General features: G+C 37.2%; 1 protein-coding gene across 2 annotated transcripts in view; it reads left to right on the top strand.

Annotated features, from left to right (window-relative positions):
- The window catches only part of MLLT3 (MLLT3 super elongation complex subunit), a 256,728-nt gene that overhangs the window by 132,860 nt on the left and 105,719 nt on the right, over window positions 1-18,149 (top strand). For both annotated transcript variants that reach the window (XM_024747166.1, XM_024747167.1), the window contains exons 3-4: window positions 7,004-7,086; window positions 16,924-17,067. In XM_024747166.1, the coding sequence (XP_024602934.1) occupies window positions 7,004-7,086; window positions 16,924-17,067 (227 nt within the window). The remainder of the gene's footprint in view (window positions 1-7,003; window positions 7,087-16,923; window positions 17,068-18,149) is intronic.

The raw sequence follows: 18,149 nt of genomic DNA, 5'->3' as shown, positions 1-18,149 counted from the left end.
GGGGGGATGGTCTCCTTAAGATAGAAATATTAAGATTTTTCAATGTAATAGTTTTCAATAAAAGAATTCGGTCTGTCTCTAGGTTGAACTTTCTCTGAAGATACAGTTTTACTCTTTCTTATCAGATTAGCCCGGATAGGTAAATTTTCCACTAGGCCAATCATTTGAAGCAATGCTGTATACTGAGTTATATTGAGGGAACTTGGGACAGGTTGGTTGTTGTGCTATGAATTTTAGTGAAAGATGTAAGCTTGAAGACTTATATTTAATATTTCCTAACAATTTGTAATGTTATGTAGTTTTGGGCACTCCCTGTATTTTGTTGACTTATTTGTTATGTGTTCCTTGAAGAAATGATTATGAAGGTGGTCTTATTTTAATATCATGGTTATATTTTCTCCAGATGAAATGTATTGACTTAACCTCAGCTAGACGGGCTAGTGACGCAACTCCTCTGAAAGCTGAAAACGTGCATACATGTAAAAAAAAAAAAAAAAAAAAATCCTCTCTTTTCCCCCACTACCTGGAGAGAGAGCCATGGATATTCTGAGTCTATACGTAAAGATTCCAAATTACCAACCAATGAAGTCATTTGTATGTATCATCATTAAGATTTTTCAACATAGCCAATTTGGAGTCTTGAACTCTTATTCCAAATCTAGGAGTTTTGTGTAACATTCAAAATTAATGATTCCTCTTTTGTATGTTATGCAGTTTTACCCTCCCTGAGTTTGGATGTGAATTTCTGAGTGTGTATGGTACGAGTTCTCTATAGAAGTATAAACTTCATCCATATTATCTGTTTTTTTATTCATCATTTTCATTGTTTCTTCTTATACTGACTGTTCCACTATGCTGTTACTTTCCTAATGCCTTTGCTCATACTTTCTGTTTGCCACCCAGGCATTTCTTGTCAGCTCCAGGCTTGCTCCATCTCCTCCTTTGAGGTCATACTAAAGTTACGTTTCATTGATTCTACTCAGTTTCATAAAGGGTGGGCTGGGTTCAGAGATGAAAAGAGTCCTGAGATACAACCTTAGCCCTTGGAAAGCACACAGTTAATCTAGGGTGAGGATGGGGCTTGATAATAGCATATATATTAGGATTTGCTAATAAGATCAGTGAGAAAAAAGGTTGAACCCAGAAGAGGGACAGTGCCATTTTTGTTTTGGAGTATTGACAGAAGGCTCTCCAGAGGAGGTCTGTTTGAGTTGGTCCTTAAATGGTGAATCCTGAGGAGGTAGACATGTGTTTTACATCTGCCTAGTTAGCTAACTATATCTAGTTTGTTTCTTTGTAATTTTATGAAAGTTATTTAGAAAGTTATCTTGTGTGGCCACAGTTCTTTATTGTATAGGAAACAATTAGATTTTCACAATTGCATTTGAATTTTTTAAAAAGTCAGCAAGGTGAAAACAAGTCAACAATACAATTCAAAAATTGCACGATGTTATCTTTAATCCTTTTTCAGGGAAATGAGGAAGTGACACAAAGGGGGAAAGCATTTTTTTGTTATTTGGAAAATACCTGTTTTGAAATGGGCTGAATAGAAGCAATGGCAGAATCTCTCTGTGTGTGTGTGTGTGTGTGTGTGTGTGTGTGTGTGTGTGTGTGTGTGTGTGTGTGTGTGGTGTGTGTGTGCGTGCATGCGTGAGCTTATAAAAACAAAAATAAAATCCAACCGTTGATTTTTGTTCTTTTCAAAATGTCAGGAGTGTAAAGGCTGGGCCATGTTCGGTGGCAGGGTGATGCCCAGACTGCTAGATGTTAGTCTTTGGATTTCCAGACGCACAGAACAGGGGCAGCAAGATGGCCATGTAGTACCCTGCTTCACTTTTCTTAGGGGCTCTGATGTGGTGGAACTGAAGCAGGAAGAGAAGGAGTCCAAAATGCTGAAGCTGGAAGGGACATTGGGCACAAAGCCATGGTAATAACCTGTCTGTATATATAGAGAGTTTGGTGTGGGAGGGCTCTGCACTGTAAATAAAGTAAAAGCAATAATTATCAATGGGCACCTGGGCCATGTCCTTATCAAAAGTATTCAGCTGTGTGTAAAGTCTAGTGTCTAAGCAAATAGACTGGAGAGAGGCTCTGGAGAGGAATCTGCCAGCTATTTTCCTAAGGATTTGGGAAAAAACTGTTGCCTAATGATATTTTCTAAAGCTTATTACATGATGGTCTTGTGGATCTGGAGGAGTTTGTTCTTTTCTTTCTTTTTCTTGTTTTTTGTTTTTGGTGCTAAAAATGAGATATTTTAATAAATTAAGTTTACTTATTGTATATATAACATTATATAAGCACAAATTCATTTATTCATCTAAGGAGCACTTATTTCTTTGTATCAAGCATAGCTATTTTTCAAGCCTTTTTCTCCTAAAGGATTCATATTAAAAATCTCAGGTAATAAGTAAGGATTTGACTTATTCCAGGCTAACCAAATCATGACTTTTTTCCCTTTTCATGTGTTTTTCTTCTTTTTGTACATTTCCCACTCAACTTAAAAATTAAATAGATTAATGGTCAATGTATATAGTTAACATCATTCTAAATACTATGTATATGGGTTTATATTGTGCCTATTATTTTGAAAAGCTATTTTAGGGGGGGAAAAAAAGCCCAATTACTCATTATTTATGAAAACTTTGGTCTGTTCCTCTCAGGCCTAAATTTTGGGTGTTGTGTGTGGGTAGATCTGCATGGAGTTTTGAAAATGTCTTCTAGTTAGAGCCTTGGGGTACATGAGTAGTAATGTGCAGAAGGAGAGGAAAAGGGAAATGTTATTTATGGCTCTATAGTGTTAGTTTCAAAATGATGTTGGAGATCTTCTGGCCCAATTTGTTAACTCAATTTCTTAAAATTTGGTACTATAGAATTAGAATCAGTCCCACATTAGATACTCAGCTTTCAAGAGACTACTTCTCTGTGGCAACACTTTCTATCACCTCTACCAATTTTTAAAAGATTATTTTGCTTGTAGTGAGTTTGGAGAAGAATTTGACTGGCTAATATCAAATCATTGCTGCTTGTAGAAAGCAACTTCTTTAGCAATGGTAGATCAGTGAAGAGTGACATGAATCCTTTTTTTTTTAATTGAAGTATAGTTGATTCACAGTGTTGTGTTAATTTCTGTTGTACAGCAAAGTGATTCAGTTATACATATACATACATTGTTCATTATATTCTTTTCCATTATGGTTTATCACAGGATACTGAATATAGTTCCCTGTGCTATACAGTAGGACCTTGTTGTTTATCCATCCTATATATACTAGTTTGTATCTGCTAACCACAAACTCAAGAGTGGCATGAATCTTTAAGAAATTCAATTCAATAAATATTTACTGAGCACCTATTATTTGGTGCTCAAATAATAATGGTGGGGTTGCTGACCTCAAGTCGCTCAGTCTAGTGAGGAGTCTGAGAGGTGAATGAACGTTATCAGGCTGCCTGATAAGTAAGTGTAACAAGAGAAGCTTGGAAGAGGAACAGAGGGACGTTCTGAGAGAGCCAACATCTCAGAATTTTGGCTGGATTTTGACAGGAATAAGAGTTCCCAGTGATTTCTACTGAATTAATGTGCATAGTTTAAAGAATGAATATGAATCCTCCCATTTTATTGTCACCTAAAAAAATGTGATGGCTTTCTATAGATGGGTATCCCTTCAGTAACTTATGACATTTGGCCTTTTATTACATAGATCTTAATAGATCCTTAAGGTTAGAAACTCATGTTAATGATTCTGATTATAAAACAGTCGAATAAATAAACTACTTCCCCTAATTTGACCTTTTTTCAGATTAGAACTGTAAATTTGTATTTGCATTGCTACTGCTTTTCTGTCGTGTTTATTGTGAATAAAAAGTTTCTATTGTTTGCTTCTAATTGAGAACTCAGGGTGCTCAACAGACATTGTTCATTGTTATTTATGAAAATACTGCATTGAAAAATAATTGAGGTATGAGTTGGTAAACAGTTTCTTATAAAACTAGACTTCTTTGGACTAGTAATACATAACAGATCATTTCCTTTAAAGGGTGGGAAAAAAATTTAAGACCTTCAACTATAAGATGTGCTCACTAACAGCTGTTTTCTATAATAAGAGCATTTTGCATGCAGAATAGAGAAAGTGAACTGTACAAAAGGGTGTAGAGAGGAACAGCTATAACTTCTCTGGCATCTACAGCAGCCCACAGAATAAACTTCCTTCGAATGGCATTGGCATGATTAATCCCAAGCAACCTGGACACTGAAACTGCTGTTCTGAAAAGGGGCTCTGCAGCCTGGAAATGTCATGGATGTAATGCTATCTTTCTAGCTGGGGTGGGGTGCTCATGCATTTAGTGGCACCCTGCTCAGTGTTCAGGGTATTTGAATATTCATGATAGGTTGGCAGGTGGTCAGTGGATGCAGGGCTGAAGCCACTCTGAGTCCTTTTGCTTTTTCATTTTTTATTAGAGAAACTTGTAAGGTCAGGTGAGATGCCTCATTCATCATCATTTACTTCTTCTGATGTCAGTTTGGGGAAATTTTCCTAAGGTGGGCTACAGGAGACTGCCAAGTGTTAAAATCCTGTCTTCAGGATACCTCTTTGTAATCATATTTGTATTCATGGAGTGTCTGACCAATTTTTAAGTACATCATCATCCTCCCCTGCACTAAAAATGCCTCAGACTTGTATTTCCCCACATTATAATCTTCTTGAGTCTTGATAGCCATGCTTACAATGTGTAGATGGTGTTCTCTCTTTTAAAGGGAATGGGGGCTTTGCTGGTGGCACAGTGGTTAAGAATCCACCTGCCAGTGCAGGGTGCCCTGGTCCGGGAAGATCCCACATGCCACGGAGCAACTAAGCCCGTGCGCCACAACTACTGAGCCTGTGCTCTGGAGCCTGTGAGCCACAACTGTTGAGCCCGTATGCCACGACTACTGAGCCCGCACACCTAGAGCCTGTGCTCTGCAACGAGGAACCACCTCAGTGAGATGCCCGTGCACCGCAACGATGAGTAGCCCCCTCTCGCCGCAACTGGAGAAAGCCCGCATGCAGCAACGAAGACCCGACGCAGCCAAAAATAAAAACAAATAAAAATAGAAAGGGAATAGAACTAGAGCTGTCTAGAGAATCCTTAGTCCAGGACCGTGGAACTGAGTCTTCTAATCCAAATCCAGGGCTCTGTACTTTTCTCCTTTCTATTTTCATCCGAAAGGTTTACATGACAATTGGGTATTTACAGGTTAGATTTCCTGCCTTACTTCTGCCACTTCTTTATGTGTTCCAGGACCTATCCTGTGTCTTTTACATACGTCACCTTGTTTAGTTCTCACATTGTCCAGGCGAGGCACCTGAGGTTCAGAAAATTGGAGTAACTTTCCAGAGGTAGCCTGGCTAGTTCGAGGTGGATTCCGGATTGACACCCAGGCATGCCTGAGCCCTTGACACTCCTTATGTTCCTGAGTAAATGTTTCTGTCCTTATGAATTGGGAGATTGGGATTGACATATATACACTATTGATACTATGTATAAAATAGATAACGAATGAGAACCTACTCTATAGCCCAGGGAACTCTACTCAATGTTCTGTGGTGACCTAAATGGGAAGGAAATCCAAAAAAGAGGGGATATATGTATACGTATAGCTGATTCACTTTGCTGTACAGCAGAGACTAACACAACATTGTAAAGCAATTATACTCCAATAAAAATTAATTTAAAAAATTTCTGTCCTTGGGGAGTGAAAGGGAATTAGAGACGAGGTTCCTGAATATATGATAATAAGGAAGTCTGTTAAGTGTCAAATCAGTGATTCAGACAGTTCTTTGGGAGGGTAAAAGGAGAAGAGAGGATAGTACTCTGTGGTACTCTGGAAAGGCTTTGTGAAGAAATTGAGATTTGAACTAGCATAGTATACTAAGAGTAGCATCAAAGTTCAGTGGAAGGAAAGAGGACAGAGCATAGGTGGGAAATACTGGGCATGTTTTGGGGGAATTGATGCAATTGAATGAAGCATAGGAGGATTGGTGGGTGACAAAAGGAGGAAGGGTTTAAAAGGCAGACTGGAGCCCTGCTGAAGTGGACTTGGGCTACCAGGTTATGTGCTATGCGGTATATGGCCTTGATGTTCAACATGTACATTTTTAATTCTTTGTGATACTTACCAGCAGAATGCAGTCTTAACTAGAATATGCAGGCGGACTCTCAACCACTGCGCCACCAGGGAAAGCCCTTGCAACTGATTTTGATTTAATGGAAATTTTAGTGGGGTGAAATCATATTTAGCTTCTTAGGGCATCTCTCATTTCCCAAGAGCTTGCCTAAATAGTCTTGTCTAAATAAGTCTTTCTTCATAAGAATACAAAAACCTTATTGTTTCTTAGGTATTCTTATGTGAATAGTTTTGAAGTGTTTGTATGTATTGCAGTATTTCAGTAAGTATTCCTATGGGGGTAATGGGGGATAATAAGTCTTAATGAACACCAATAACGTTGGGAGACACTGGGTTTGGGATTTCTCTAAGGAAGGAGGGTGGTCCTGCCACCTTTTGGTATGGAAATTAGGATATCTCAGAGAACGGAGGGGTTTGGGGTAGTGTGATGTCCATCAAAGACTAGACATAGATAATATGTTTGTTAGGTAACTTATAGTTGTTTTCAAGCTTTCAGTCACAAGGTGCTGTCCTCAGTTTCCCTAAAGTGTTAGGGCAGGGTGATAATCACTAAAGTCCAGTCATTCATGACCATGGTTGACTGTGATGCACTATCCCCCATCAAGATTTGAATAAATAACTTACATATTTGATTTACATAGGAATATTATTATTGTAGATTCTGAACAAGAAGTAAAGAACAAATCAGAGAGTTAGCTGGGGCTTGGCAAAGGGCTGTGAAAATTGAGAATGATGTAGGTGGTAGGATAGGATTTTTTTTTTCATGTTTTTAAAGGAAAGAAGAATGTGTTTTTGCCTGTTAATCTCATCTCACTTTTTTTCTCTTTTTTAATGTTGCAGTGTGCAAAGATCCACCTTACAAAGTAGAAGAATCTGGGTATGCTGGTTTCATTTTGCCAATTGAGGTTTATTTTAAAAACAAGGTATGTAATCTTTACTCATTAATTTTTCAATAGAAGATCCTTCATTAACCAAATGATGTTTAAAATAGTTTTGATTCATAAGCACTTCTATCACTAGATGATTTAAAAATGAAAGTTAAAATTTGTCTTCTAGGAATTTTGGCTATTGTTGTCCTTAATTAAAGAGGAAGTGGCTAGAGAAAGATAATTTCAGTTCTGTGAAGTCAGATTATATGAAATCCATTAAATGTTTCTTTTAAGAGAAGAGTGATTACCTTTTGAAAAAGAAAATTAATATATGTTTGTACAATAGAAAAGAGAAATTACAGCTTTTCAGTGAAATGATCCTTTTCTCATTTTCATAATTCTAGAATTTGAGACTTACAAAGAATAATCTCTCCTTTACCTTTATCGGATACACACATGTGACACATATATATACAATTATATCAGCAAGTAGATATTATGGATTCTATTGGATTTTAAAAATTTCAGCAGTGCATATATGACAAAACACGCAGACCGTATAATATTGGACACATCGCTCAGCCTCTGTGGGGCTCACTATCATTTATAAAATGGGGATAGGATAAGTGTATCTACCTCATAAGGTGGCTAGGAGGATTAGGTTAAATAAAGCTATGCAGGATTTTTAGAATAATGCTTCATATGTAAGTAAGCACTTAGTAAATGCTAGCTGTTATTTTTAATCACCCTGTTTCTTCCTTTTATTCCAAGGTAATCATAGTTCCTGAAACCTGCCCCAAAGTGAGAGAATTCACATTTTTCTTTTTAAAGGAACTGAGCAATTAGAATGTTGTGTTATCCAAGCCAGTGCTCTGTAAAGTCTGGTCCTTGGACCAGAAGCATCAGCATCACCCAAGAGCTGGTTGGAAATGAGATTCTCAGGCTCTATCCCAGATCTACTGAATCAGAATCTCTGGGTGGGGCTTAGGAATCTGCATATTTACTGGCCTTCCAGGTGAAGAAACACCACAGAGTATGAGAACCCCTGATAAGCCACTCTTTAGTGATCAGTATCTTCCACTGGAACAGTGTCCCACTGACTTTTTCTTTTTAATTGAAGTATAGTTGATTTACAGTATTGTGTTCTACTGGCTTTTTCAATGTATAGAAGGCCCAGCCTTCAATTCAGTAAAAAATCTCTTTGTGATTAAGACATAATTAACTTTTAAATAAGCTAAAATGAAACTATCTTCAAAAGTTGGAATGTGTAGAAAATAGGGATAAATTTTACTTTTCATATTTCTTGTTATTTCAAGCCGGTCTCCTCATGTGCTACATTCCTGCTCCACGGCCTTCCTACACACATGATATCCCTGTTAATTATTTTTTCTTTATATTTATATTTTGGGTATGTATTTGGTGGTAACCTATTTCTGTGTAGTTAAATAGCTGAGTGCTTACTTTGTCCGTGGCAGTTTGCTGAGCCCTTTACATATGTTGCTTTGTTTAGTAGGTTTATAAGAACTTTTGAGAGGTTATTATTCCTATTCTACAGGAAGGGAAACTGAGTCATGGAAAGATTACATGGCTTGTCCAAGGCCACACACAGTTGGAAAGTGTTAAAACCAGATTCTTGATCTAGATCTTCCTCTCCACTGGCAATTCTCTTGATTTCTGTGTCTTTGAAGCAGTAACTCTTTGCCAGAATAATGATTACCTTCCTCAGTAGTAACACCACTGAAATGTTCATGTGTTTTTCATCAAATCAGAATTTGTTGAGATGCATTTATGTCTGTTCATATGATATGCTTTCACATTTGATGTATGGATTTGTTTTTTCTCATGTCAAGATTTCCCTTAAGAAATTAGTTTTTAGCTTTCTTTTTTTTATTAAAAAAAATGAGATATAACTTACACACCATAAAATTCATCCTTTAAAAATGTACAGCTCTGTGAGTTTTAGTGTATTGTGCAACCATCACCACTATTTTGTTCTAGGACATTTTTCATCACCCCATAAAGAAACCTTGTACCTATCAGCCATCACTCCTCATTCCTTACTCTCCCAGCCCCTGGGGTTAATCTATTCCCTTTCTCTGTGTAATATCCTATTCTGGCCAATTCTTATCAATGAAATCATACAATATGTGGCCTTTTGTGTCTGGCTTCTTTCATTTAGTAGGTTTTCAAGGTTTATCCGTGTTATAGGATGTACCAATACTTATTCCTTTTTATAACTGAATGCTATTCCATTGTATAAATAATGCCACATTTTTTCTTATATTTGTATTCATTATTTGATGGACATTTGACTTGTTTCCATCTTTGCCCTATGAATAATGCTGCTACGAACATTCATATACAAGTTTTTGTGTGGACATATGTTTTCAAGTCTCCTGTTTATACACCTAGATGGAGTTGTTGGGTCGTGTGGTAACTCTGTGTTTAATTTAACTTTTTAAAGAACTGCCAAACTGTTTTCCAAAATGACTGTACTATTTTACTTTCCTACCAGCAATGTATGAAGGTACACTGAAGGCTTCAGTTTGGAAATAATGCTGCAATAAAGTATCTTCTCTCCTACTTTGTTTTTAACTTTTCTGGTCACTTTTACAAGCTCTCAATCCTTCAGAGAAATATATTTTCTGAACTGCCCAATTCCCTCCTTTACAGAAATAACTGGAATCTCCTCATCCGCCAGATTTAAAAAGAAAATAAATGAAGGATGAAGAGGCTGCAAGTAATGTCTGCACACGTGCGCACACACAAATGCAGTCGTCTTGTACTTTGGGTAGCAATTCTTATGACTGAAAGACATATTATTTATTCACTTTGTGAGGAATTTTTAGTTTCTTAAAATATGAAAGAAGAAAGATGCACCTGAGATGGAAAACAGTTATTTCTTTGGGGCCATTGTAAAATAAACATTCAGCTGACCACTGTGTAGTAGATACTCTGTTTAGATTAGCTGATTTTTATTTTTAGATTTTCTTTAAGATTTTATACATAATAATTATTGCTTTTTTCACAGGTGCACAATGAAACATATTTCAGTGTTTGTAATATGAAAAAGTAGTATACAACTAATTGTAGAGATGTGGATCAGTTACTGGTGGGTTAATAATACACAAAATGCTATTTAGCAATTAATGTAGCAAGATGGATAAGTCTCAAAAACAAAAATGATGATTATATATTATATGGTTATGATATCACTTATGTATGGTTTTATAAACCACTGAAGCCAAGAATAAATGAGGTGATGGAGACACATGTAGTACAAGAGCATGAGTTGAAAGGACAGCACAGGAACTAAAGGGCATGGCTTACTGGGGAAGGAGGGATGGAGAAGCTCATATTTACAAAATTTTATTTCTTTAAAGAAAAACGTAAACTAGCATGGTGAAAGTGTTAACATCTCTTTAAACTCAGTGGAAAATGTATGGGTGTAGTATTTTAAATACTTTTCTTTATGTTCTTAATTTTTTAATTAAAATTATTGCTCTGTCATCTCTTTTTAATTTATCTTCTTAGAGTGTCTTAGAAACCAAATTTTTGCTATCTTCCATTCTGGATCTCCATCCTACTGAAATGATCTATGTGTGAAAATTTAATAGGTCTAGGCTGTTGCTCCAGAATGTTCATTTCATTTCTTCTGAGTGTATATCATTTTATTTATCCCTGGAGTTTACTCAACTCTGTCTTGTAGAAAGAACATCTATTATAATAATGGTTTATGAAAAAGTATTATTTCAAGTTTGCATAGGAGATGAGAGAAAGCAGCAAAAACACCTCCTCCTGATGTTGGAAGGGGCCTGCCACTGCATATTCAGTGTACAATATCACCCTGCCCTTGGTCCCATCTCCATCCGTGTACTTTTCTCGCTTACAATAAGCTTGTCTTCAGTTTTGCTCACTTATTTGAGAGGTCAGAGTCAAGAGGGGTGGTGGAGTGTCAGTGCTTCTTATGAGTTCATGTTTGTTTATTCTCTTATTTTGTGTTTGTATTCAACAAAACAAGCCTATCCATGAGAATCTGTGTGTTTCAGAAACTAAACCAACAGGCCCACTGAAACATAATTGACTGTAGCACTTCAGGTTTGAAAGGATCCCGTGCTTCTCTCTTTCATTCTGTCCTCAGAAAAGTACATGAGTGAATGTCAAGGACTGAAGCAGACTGAGAGGGATAATTTGATATTGCCAAAACCAGCTTTCCACCCTCTAGGAAATGTATCAGCTTTATATGGAGAATAAATACATGCTTCCTTGTTTGAACTTTGAAGAAGAATCTTTTCTATGGAGCATAAATTGACATTATATTGATGTCAGCCCTCTAAGAAAGATATTCAGTTGGTCAGACCACAAATTTATGGTTACTTTTTACTTTCTACTAAAAAAAAACTTCAAAAGAAAATCACACTCAGGATTCATACAAAGATTGTCACTGTCTATGGTACTTAGCCTTAGTTTTACTGAAAAGTAATTTTTTTTTTTTGGTTTTAAACTGGTGTGAACTGTAAAGTGTTGTTACTACCTCACTCCTTTTCTGCTGGTAATTATTATATTCATCAATGTATTTTTCTCTTTAAAAAAGTATACTGGAGTATACTCCTAGTAAAAGTGAATGGAATAAGACTCAGGAGTTACTCCTTTCACTTCATTTAATCATTGTTAACTATTTGGTATAGCCTTTCCAGATTTTCCCCCATGCATTTGCATGGATAAAAAGTATGTCTATATAGAGATTGGCAAGGACATAATATATTATATTTTAATATTTTTTCTGCGACTTGCCTTTAGTTCACTTAGCGATATGCCTTTCCAAGTCAGTTTTTAAAAATATCTGCATAGTATTCCATGATAATGATATACTTACATGCGGATCATCCCTGTTTTTACTATTATAAACAATGCTACCATGAACATTTTATTTTACATCTATATCTGTCTCTATATCTTTGCACATATATTTGAATATTTCTGTGGAAGAGATTCTTAGTAGTAGAATTACTGGGTTAAACATTGCATGCATTTAGTATGTCGATAGATATTGCCAGTGTGTTTTCCCAAAGGCTTTACCAATTTACACTCCCAATTGTAAGGTGGAAAATGGCCCTTCTTATTTTTTAAATTAATTCTAAAGTTGTATTGACTATTTTACAATTTGGAGGAAAAGCAGGTAATTAGTAAAAATGGTTGTGATCATTACATTAATAAAGGAATGCTGTAACAGGGATGTCTAATTCAGATGGGGTTGGGAGGGTTAGGAAGACTTTTCAGAGGAGTTCATGCTTCAGCTAGGTCTTGAATGATGAGTTTGCACTAAACAGGTAAAGGATGGAAGTATGCTGGGAGGGAAGGCATTTTAGACAACGGGGAATACGACATGTGAAAAGCAAAATGAATGAGGTAATATGAAGCACTGGGGAACAGCAAGTGCTTCAACATTGTGGAAGGACAAGGTAGAGTAAGAGAACAAAAGCAATGCAGGAAAGGTATTAAAAGACTATAATGGTTATTACCAGGAGGTGGGATTTCATCCTGTAGAAAATGATGAGCCGTTAAAGGCTTTTATATCAATGGGAAGATGTAATCTGATTTTTGTGTTAGAAAGATCACTCTCTTGTCATTGTGGTAGATAGAAAAGGGTAAGTTCAAAAACAGGGAGGCGACCAGATGAAGAGTGATGAAGGTCTAAGCTAAGGCAGTAGTTATTGTGACTAGAGCAAAGGGCATAGATTTGAGAGTTCCTAAGGAGGAATACTAAACAGAACTCAGAGACCATTTGACTGTGATGAGTAAGGGAGAAGGAAGCATTAGTGATGACTTTTGTGTATTTTACCCTTGGGAAGCAATTAAGATTTCTGTTTGTCATGATATAGAGTATAGGAGAAAGGACACATGAAGATAACTTCAGTTTAAGATAATGCATGAATTTGCTGTTGCTGCCGGTCACCCCAGTGGAGGTATGGTTAGACTGGAACACAAGCATATGACAGTCAAGTGGGAACTGGGCTGGAGGTAGAGAGGGGAGTCATTGTCATGAAGGAGGAACTAACTCCCTGTGAATGGGCGATGCCTCCCTGGGGAATTTTGCAAAAAGGTAAATGCATTTAAGAGTCAATGAAGAGGGGCTTCCCTGGTGGCACAGTGGTTGAGAGTCTGCCTGCCGATGCAGGGAACACGGGTTAGTGCCGGTCAGGGAAGATCCCACATGCCGCGGAGCGGCTGGGCCCATGCGCCATGGCTGCTGAGCCTGCGCATCCCGAGCCTGTGCTCCGCAATGGGAGAGGCCACAACAGTGAGAGGCCCGCGTACCAAAAAAAAAAAGTCAATGAAGAAAGAAGGGAAGCTTGTGAAGAAAACTAAGGAGGAATGCCAGTAAGTGTGAGGAAAACTAGGAGAGAATGGCACCCTGATTAAAGAGAGAAGGAGCAAGTTTCGTGCCAGATTAGTAATAGAAGTGAGAGGTAGTGAGTACATGAGTGGAGACTGTGATCTGGGGAAGTTTGGATGAAGAGATGAAAACCATGAATTTGTAGTAGGTAATGTCTGCATTCTGACAGTTGGAGGTGCTAAGACTTTTTTTTTTTTTAACATCTTTATTGGAGTATAATTGCTTTACAGTGGTGTGTTAGTTTCTGCTTTATGACAAAGTGAATCAGCTATATGTATACATATGTCCCCATATCTCTTCCCTCTTGCGTCTCTCCCACCCTCCCTATCCCACTCCTCTAGGTGGTCACAAAGCACCGAGCTCATCTCCCTGTGCTATGTGGCTGCTTCCCACTAGCTATCTATTTTACATTTGGTAGTGTATGTATGTCCATGCCACTCTCTCACTTCATCCCAGCTTACCCTTCCCCCTCCCCATGTCCTCAAGTCCATTCTCTAGTAGGTCTGTGTCTTTATTCCCGTCCTGCCCCTAGGTTCTTCATGACCTTTTCTTTTTTTTTTTAGATTCCATATATATGTGTTAGCATATGGTATTTGTTTTTCTCTTTCTGACTTACTTCACTCTGTATGACAGACTCTAGGTCCATCCACCTCACTAAAAATAACTCAATTTCATTTCTTTTTATGGCTGAGTAATATTCCGTTGTATATATGTGCCACATCTTCTTTATCCATTCATCTTTGTCCATCATGTTGATGGACACTTATGTTGCTTCCATGACCTGGCTGTTGTAAATAGAGCTGCAGTGAACATTGTGGTACATGACTCTTTTTGAATTATGGTTTTCTCAAGGTATATGCCCAGTAGTGGGATTGCTGGGTCATATGGTAGTTCTATTTTTAGTTTTTTAAGGAACCTCCATACTGTTCTCCATAGTGGCTGTATCAATTTACATTCCCACCAGCAGTGCAAGAGGGTTCCCTTTTCTCCACACGCTCGGTGCTAAGACGTTTTAGTCAAAAGAACTGGGTTCAGATCACTTTGTTTCATCAGGTGTTAGTAATATAACAAATTCTTTTATAAAAAAGGAAAAACATTGTTTTATTTGACTATGTAATTTTAGAAAATATTGTGTTTTTAAAAACCATAAACACCTCATACATTGCAGGTGGGATTTTAAAATGGTGCAGCCACTCTGGAAAACAGTAAGGCATTTCCTAAAAATGTTCAACACAGAGTTACCTTATGACCCAGAAATTCCACTCCTAGGTGCATAGCCAAGAGAAATGGAAATGTATGTCCATACAAAAACTTGTACACAAATGTTCATAGCAGCATTATTCACAATAGCCCAAAATGGAAATAACCCACATTTCTATTTATTGACAAATATATAACCAAAACCTGGTATACCCATATAATAGATTATTATTTGGCCATAAAAAGGAACTGACACATACTACAACATAGGTGAACCTCAAAACCATCATGCTGAGTATAAGAAGCCAGTCACAAAAGAGCACATATTGTGTATGTATTTTATGTATGTTCATGTATTTATATGAAATGTCGAGAATAGGCAACTCCATAGAAGCAGAAGTAGATTAGTGATGCCAGGGGGTGTGGGATCTGTTGGACCACTAATGAGTTTGAGATCTCTTTCTAGAGTAATGAAAATGTCCTGAAATCAGAATGTGGTGATGGTTTTATAACTCTGTGAATGTACTAAAAACCACAAAATATTATACTCTAAATGGGTGAATTTTATGGTATGTGAATTACTTCTGAGTAAAGCTATTATTAAAAAAACATAAACAGCTGTTATCAAAAACACATAAAATGGCAAAGCTAATGACAAATGAAAAAAGTAACATTTCACAGAGATGGTTAATATCTATAATACACAGGGAGTTTTTTTATAAAGTAATAAATTCTCAGTGCTTTAATTTCCTCATCTGCCAAACAGAGCTGACAACTGACCCAAAGGAGAGCTATGAGAAGAAAATGAGATAAATGTTAAATACATAATATTGTTATTATTATCCTCAGTATTCATTTCCCCTTGGATGCCTGAGAATCTGTCTGTAGAGAGGTTTAGATGTTTAGCCAGCTAAAGTAATGGCTGGAGAGTAGAACTCAAGTATCATGGAATTATAATCACTGTGTTCTCTTGGATATGGTGCTCTTTTGTCTTCCAGGAAAATGCCGTATTTTCATTCATTTCACAGACTTTATTGCATTGCTACTATGCATGGGGCACTAAACTAGTTGTTGAGGGTACAGTAAGGACTCAACCATTATTCCTGCTTTCAAAGATCTTATGATTTAGCAGGGTAAAGGGAGATAATAAGACAGTTATTCTAAGATGTTTCAAGGATAAGAGAGGGAGGCACACAGAACAGAGGAGAGGCAGTTGGGAGTGGAGTTCAAGGAAGGCTTCCCCCAAATAAAACCTGAATGGAGACGGATGAGTAGAAGTTATCCAGGTAAAGCAGAAGGTGGAGGAGTGGAGGTCGGCAGTGGAGGTAGTAATGTAAAGCAAGGGTGAAACCCAGAGTTAATCTAGAATGAGTAAATTCTGGGAGCAACCAACCACAATGTGTGGCTGGATCACCAGATGGGTGGAAGGGGTGTGGTGAGACATGGAACCAAGAGCTAGATTGTGAAAATCCTATGTGGCATTTAGGTGAGCTCAGATTTTTATTCTAATGGCATTGGGAACTTGTGAAATTTTAATCAAGGAGTGAAAATGGCTAGATTTTTGTTTCATATGGACAGTTTTGAGGCCTGAATGAAGAAGAAAAGTGATCATCTATCCTGAGGTAGGAAGAACTACTAGAGGAAGGAGTTTATAGTAGTTTGAGGAATCAGTAAGAGCATGGCAGTATGGGTTAGACGGCTTGTTCAAGAAGTATTTAAAAGAGAAAATGTCAGCTGTTGATGATGGGTGTAGGCCCGTAGAGTGGGAAGGGGAAGGAGTGGCTTCAGGGGTGCCTTAGGTTTCCAGTTGGGTGGCGGTGGTGGTGGTGTCCTACCACTTGAGAGACTGCAAGAAAGATGATGAGTTTATTCTTTTTGGTTTTCCTCTAAGATAAGAAACTAATTTTTCAGATGTTTCCATTTTGCTTTGTAGATAGTTCCATGGTGACTTTTTCCCCAGTACTTCCCCTTCTTTGACACTGTAGCTGTTAGATGTCTGGGTCTCTTTTCTTTCTTTTTCTTTTTTTTGAATGAATTTTTCTTGGCGTATAGTTGCTTTACACTATTGTGTTAGTTTCTACTAACTAGAAAGGGAATCAGCTATACGTATACATATCTCCCCTCTTTTTTTTTTGGATTTCCTTCCCATTTAGGTCACCACAGAGCGTCGAGTAGAGTTCCCCGGTGCTGTAGTCTGAGTCTTTTCTGATCCTTATCAGGAGTAAACCTTTGCTTTCCAAATTTCTATTTATGCCTAAGTCTCTGTTTTCCTTCTTATTTTTTTTAACCTCTAGGAAGAACCTAAGAAGGTTCGTTTTGATTATGACTTATTCCTGCATCTTGAAGGCCATCCACCAGTGAATCACCTCCGCTGTGAAAAGCTTACCTTCAACAACCCCACAGAGGAGTTCAGAAGAAAGTTGCTGAAGGCAGGAGGGGTACGTGACGCTTGGCTTGTGAAAAGCCTTCCCATAGAAAGCTAGTTGCTAGTGTGTCAAGAAGTACAGTAATGTTTTGAGAGAGGTAAAAGCAGTGAAGCACCTTAATGACCACGCTGTGGACTCATGGTTTGAGGAGAAGAGGGAATTAAACAATATTTTAAGTAGGTATGAGTCTGAAATTACATTGTTGGTTAGAACAGCCTTATAGTCTATGCAGTTCAACTTTATTTCAACAACAATCTAAAACCAAACTATCCTCAATTAAGAAAAGAACAATGCCTTAACTGTGTTATATCAGTGTACAGAAAAATTTTAAAGTTGAAAGTTACATCAAAAATTACATGAAAACAAGTTACTATCCAGATTTGCTTGGTCAAAATGAATAGAAAAGGTGTGTACCCATTCAGATTACTTGTTTGGGTCATTTAAAAACACATTTTTGTTTGTTTGAATTGTGTGTAGGTAATAGATGGATTTTTCTTTTTAAGATAATGATAATATAGTGCCCAGGTGAATTGGCTAGGATGGGGAAAGATTTTTAAGTGGAATTTCTCACAAGCATATGGAATGTTTGCTTGCAGTTTGTGCAGACAAACACTGTTGATGGGTCAGAATCTACTTTACATTGGATACTACTAGAATCATCAGCTTCTATTGAATACTTCAGATGAACTTCCTGTGCCATCTTATATGGGCAGTTCAGACCCCATAAAATGTGGTAGTTGGCAGTTATATTCTAGAAAATTTATAGATAAATAGTTTTTTTGGTTTTTTTTTTTTTTTTTTTAGTTATTCTTTTTTTTTTTTTTTTTTGCAGTGCATTCTTTACACCAGGATTTCCTTCACTTAGTTTTACTGGAAGGTTTTTGATAGTTTTTCATCCATGAGCTTATCATTATATGTAAGCATGTGTAGACCATAACTTCTCAAGATGACTCATTTCACTGATAAACTCTACCTGAGGGCTTTGTAGGGAAGAATTGAATTTTATATAGCACAGAAGCCCTTTCCCTTTATGGGGATATGAATAACCACTTTGAGAACCTCAGGAACACTGTGGACCCTCTCATAAGAAAACC

This window comes from Neophocaena asiaeorientalis, unplaced genomic scaffold (genome assembly GCF_003031525.2).
Source record: "Neophocaena asiaeorientalis asiaeorientalis breed wild unplaced genomic scaffold, Neophocaena_asiaeorientalis_V1.1 scaffold260, whole genome shotgun sequence".
In the NCBI taxonomy this organism is placed as follows: domain Eukaryota; kingdom Metazoa; phylum Chordata; class Mammalia; order Artiodactyla; family Phocoenidae; genus Neophocaena; species Neophocaena asiaeorientalis.
The sequence above is the reverse complement of the archived record's forward strand: the minus strand, read 5'-3'. Positions and strand labels throughout refer to the sequence as shown.